A 4959-nucleotide genomic window follows, 5' to 3' on the forward strand; every position below is an offset into this window, starting at 1 on the left:
ACCGACAGATGAATGCATAAAGAAGATGTGGCACATATATACGATGGAATTTTACTCAGCCATAAAAGGAATGAAATAATGCCATTTGCAGCAACATGGACGGACCTAGAGATTGTACTGAATGAAGTAAGTCAGACAGAGAAAGACAAATATCATATGATATCACTTATACGTGGAATCTAAAAAAAAATGATACAAATGAACTTATTTACAAAACAGAGCCAGACTCACAGACATAGAAAACAAACTTATGTTTACCAAAGGAGAAAGGTGGGGGAGGGATAAATTAAGAGTTTAGGATTAACAGATACACACTACTAAATATAAAATAGGTAACCAACAAGGACCTACTGTACAGCACAGGGAACTATATTCAATATCTTGTAATAAACTATAATGGAAAAAATCTGAAATTTTATATATATATACGAATCACTTAGCTGTACACCAGAAACTAACACAACATTGTAAATCAACTGTACTTCAATTAAAAAAAAAAAAGATAGTGGCTCTGTTTCCATTCATCGCTGGGTTCATTTTCAGTAAATCTGTCATCAATAACTATTTGTGAACAAATGCATGTGCGCATATTGCTAAACTAAAATGTTCTTTTTCAAGTTCACCTTTAAAAAACCAGATTAAGTTACTCATCGGAATATTTGCTTCTCTCTCACTCCCAGGGAACAAATGTGACATGTGGGAAAAACGGCACGTTCTGTTTGAGGATGCCTGCACCCTGGCTGAGAAATACGGCCTCCTGGCTGTCTTGGAGACATCTGCCAAGGAGTCCAAGAACATCGACGAGGTCTTCGTGCTGATGGCCAGGGAGTTGATGGCCCGCCACAGCCTGCCCTTGTATGGGGAGGGCACCCTGGGCAGCCTCCCCCTGGAGTCCAGTCCTGTCCTCACGGCCCCGGGGCCGAGGGAGAAGAGCCAGTGCACTTGTTGAGTACGTTCCCCAGGCTGGTGGCACCCAGCAGAGGCCACCTCCGAAACCAGGGGCAGCGGACGGCCTTGTGTCTGCTGAGTAGACCTCGGACCCCAGTGCGGACTTGCTGCTGGTCCTACTCCTTCCTGCCTGGGGGGAGGGGGGGCACCCTTTTGCCTCAGTTCACACCAGAGGGGAAACCCTGACTCTGAGGACAGAGGACACCACTGTTTTTCTTGACTTTTCCTAGGATTCAAGGCCCAGCGGTAGGAGGACAAGATTTGTTCCTTTTCATCTTCCCCTTTTCTGTTTCCCCAACCCTTCAGCTGTTTTCTACTGAACTCTGCTTCTCACTTGAAGGCGAGGGTAGTGAAGGAAAGAAGAAAAGACAAATAGAAAAAGGAAAGACGAGAGGGGAGAAGATGTTTGGAACATTGCAGAGTGGTTGAAAACAGTGCGGGCGTGGGAAGATGGGGAAAAAGCCTGCAATGACGAGCCAGATGCTGTTAACTTTTGCTTCCTGACATTCACACCTCGGGTCTTCGTTTGAGGAGCAAAGCTTTTTGACCTAAAGACCATAAATACGGTCTTGCCAAATGGTCAGGAGCCATGTGATGGAGAGAGAATTAGATTTCACTTTATCCGAGTTGGGCTGATTGGACCACCCTCCTAGGATGAGTGAGATGCCTACAATTTCTTTCTAAAACACCCAATTATCTGCTGGATCAAAAGCCATTTCTGAATTGAAATTAAATTGGCTCACAGACAAATATCAAACCAATACTGACCTCGCTGTATGGCCGGGGCGTGCTGTGTACCCTCTGGAAGCTGTGAGTCATAACCCTTGTGCCTGCAAAGCTCCCTGATGGTTGCTGCTGAGGGTGTCTTACAATCCTAATAAGAACTGCAAGTGCTGGTCCAGCCACAACATCAGCCCTGAAAGAGGAAATGTCTGTCCGGGGCGCACCCAGGGTGCAGGTGAGTCCCCCCCCCAGGCATTTCTAGCTGTAGCACCGTTATCTGTAGGCTGAGACCAGCACAAAACAAATAGCCACTAGCCACGTGTGACTGAGTACTTGAAATTGGCTAATTTGAATTTGATGAGCTCTGAATGTAAACTACATACCAGAATTTGAAGACTTATTATGGAAAAAAAAAAAAGTGAAGTATCTTCCTAATAATTTTTATGTTGATTATATGTTAAAATGATATTTTAGATTAATATCATTCTAGGTTAATAAAATATATATTAACATTTCAGCTGTTTCTTTTTACTTTTTTTAATGTGGCAACTAGAAAATCTTAAATTATGTGTGTGGCTCACACCATATGCCCATTGGACAGTACAAGAGAGCAATGCTTCTTTCTGTAGTGGAATTCCCCAACCACACCTATGACAGGGGCCAGGGGATGCTTGTCTAGGATTCCTGACACCCATGGCTGACTGACTGAATCTTTCCAGAAACCCACACTTCACCAAGCTTGCCAGGTGATTCTTCCCACACTAAACCTTGAGAACTACTACCATACAGAGGTTAGGTGAGGATGGGAGTGTAAACACAGAGAATAAATTACATTTTAATTCACAGCAATATATATTTATTTTTGAAGCGAACAACTTACCTTTTGGAAACATGAGGAAAATCTATTACAAGCCAGAAATAATAAATGCATCAAAGCAGATTAACCTTTTTTCACATACACATTCTTGTTCTAAAGAAAGGGTTATGTGAAGCAGGAGTTCACAAGGCAGGTCAGGAGTACACCTGTACCGAGTCACTGGGCAATTTTCAGAGGAGGCAGTGAGCAGACACTCATTAAGAAGGGGAAGGAAGGGACTTCCCTGGTGGCACAGTGGATAAGACTCTGCGCTCCCAGTGCAGCGGGCCTTGGTTCGATCCCTGGTCAGGGAACTAGATCCCACATGCATGCTGCAACTAAGAGTTCACATGCCACAACTAAGGAGCCTGGGAGCCATAACCAAGGAGCCCGCCTGCAGCAACTAAGACCTGGTGCAAGCAAATAAATAAATAAATATTTTTTAAAAAAAGAAGAAGAAGAAGGGGAAAGAAAACTGAGTGGATCAGGGAAAAAGTGTGCAGACAACAGGCTGAGCAGGAGATGAGATTAATGGTTCACACCAATGCTCCTTCATTTACCTGCACATCAGTCTCAACCAATACGCGAAAACCTCATCAGCTTCTAGGATGATGCACTCTGTGGGTTATCTGGAATTAAAATATTCCTACCAACAGGGTACACACGTGAGAACAAGGTCACCTGAACACCAGCAACCTGTAATTAACCAGCGTGGGCTCCTGTTGAAATGACGGTGCTGGGACAGAAGCACTGGAAAGGGCAAGCGGAGTGGAGCAGCTTCCCTGGGTGAGGGCGCACAGACGCCCGCTCTGAAAAGAGGCGCAGGCTTTCCTGAAGCTCAGAGCAGGCTTGTACCACACCGTGAAGCTCACTCAGGCAGGCGCTGCTTTACAGCCATGGCCCAGGAAGGCTCTGTGTTAACTGAATGCTGGCACTTTTCTCACATCCTCAAAATTGTAGAGTTGTTAACAAGGGAATTATATGAAGTTAAGTTCCAAAAGGGACATTTTTGGAAGAAAAAAAGATTATAGATGTATAAAATAGATAACTAATGAGAACCTACTGTATAGCACAGGGAACTCTACTCAGTGCTCTGTGGTGACCTGAATGGGAAGGAAATCCAAAAAAGAGGGGATATATGTATACGTATAGCTGATTCACTTTGCTATACAGCAGAAACTAACACAACATTGTAAAGCAACTATACTCCAATAAAAATTAATAAAAAAAGATTATGAATGTCTCTATTTCATCTGCCAGTGTCAAGTACATCTCCATGTATGAGAAAATCTTTCAGTTAATATTTCATTGTTCATAGATTATTCCTGAATCTCTTCCCCACTCTGTTACTGAAAAGGTCTGTTAGTAGTAACAGTAATAGTACTACAACGGTAATAATAATGGCAAACACATATGGCAATTACTATGTGTCTGGCACTGTACCAGGCTTTTTTTTTTTTTTTTTTGGCCGCGTGGTTTGAGGGATCTTAGTTCCCTGACCAGGGAAGGAACCCGGGCCCCCTGCAGTGGAAGTGCAGAGTCCTAACCACTGGACCACCAGGGAATTCCCTAAGGATTTTATTTACACTAACTCAGTGCATCCTGTCAACTATTTTTGAAGTAGGTACTATATGTAATTCCTATTTTAAGGATGAGGCTATGAGACACGGAGAGATTAAGGTCACACAGCTAGTAAGTGGCAGAGCCAGGATGTAAACCCAAATCACCCGGCCCCAGAGCCCACTCTTAACAATTACGCTACACTCTCTCTCAGATAATGACCAGTATTGGATTTGGGCTCCATGTTAACTCCTCACCAACCTCTACACGCACAAAAATACACTCACCGCAAGATAAACTCACACACATACATTTCAATATCCTTCAAAGTAAAGTTGTGCAGCTCTCTCTATAAAAGAAGCTGAAGGGGGACTTCCCTGGTGGCACAATGGTTAAGAATCCGCCTGCCAATGCAGGGGACACAGGTTCATGCCCTGGTCTGGGAAAATCCCACATGCTGCGGAGCAACTAAGCCCGTGCACCACAACTACTGAGCCCGCGTGCCACAACTACTGAAGCCCGCGTGCCTAGAGCATGTGCTCCGCAACAAGAAAAGTCACCGCAATGAGAAGCCCGTGCACCGCAACAGAGTAGATCCTGCTTGCCGCAGCTACAGAAAGCCTGCACACAGCAGGGAAGACCCAACGCAGCCAAAATAAACAAATAAATAAATTTTTATATATATAAAAAAAAGCTGAAGGGGCGAGAAGGCAGTGGGGAAGGGGCACGGTGGAGAAAGGGTAGCAGGTTGGGTGGACTGAGTGAGTCCTATTTAACTGCGGGGGAATTACGGAGGAGCTGTGCCTGAAGTACACCCGGCTCAGGCTGAATGCTCCGCCCTTTGAACAGGGATGATGTAGAAACTCCAGTTC

At 44.4% G+C, this 4959-nt stretch overlaps 1 protein-coding gene across 4 annotated transcripts in view; it reads left to right on the forward strand.

Moving 5' to 3' along the window:
• RAB19 (RAB19, member RAS oncogene family) overlaps positions 1-4602 on the forward strand; it is a 19652-nt gene extending 15050 nt beyond the window's left edge. For all 4 annotated transcript variants that reach the window (XM_082473143.1, XM_082473141.1, XM_082473142.1 and 1 more), the window contains one exon: positions 681-4602. In XM_082473143.1, the coding sequence (XP_082329269.1) occupies positions 681-949 (269 nt within the window). In that variant the 3' untranslated portion in view covers positions 950-4602. The remainder of the gene's footprint in view (positions 1-680) is intronic.
• Positions 4603-4959: the final 357 nt, after the last annotated feature.

This window comes from Balaenoptera physalus, assembly GCF_965194825.1.
Source record: "Balaenoptera physalus genome assembly, chromosome: 8".
Taxonomy (NCBI): domain Eukaryota; kingdom Metazoa; phylum Chordata; class Mammalia; order Artiodactyla; family Balaenopteridae; genus Balaenoptera; species Balaenoptera physalus.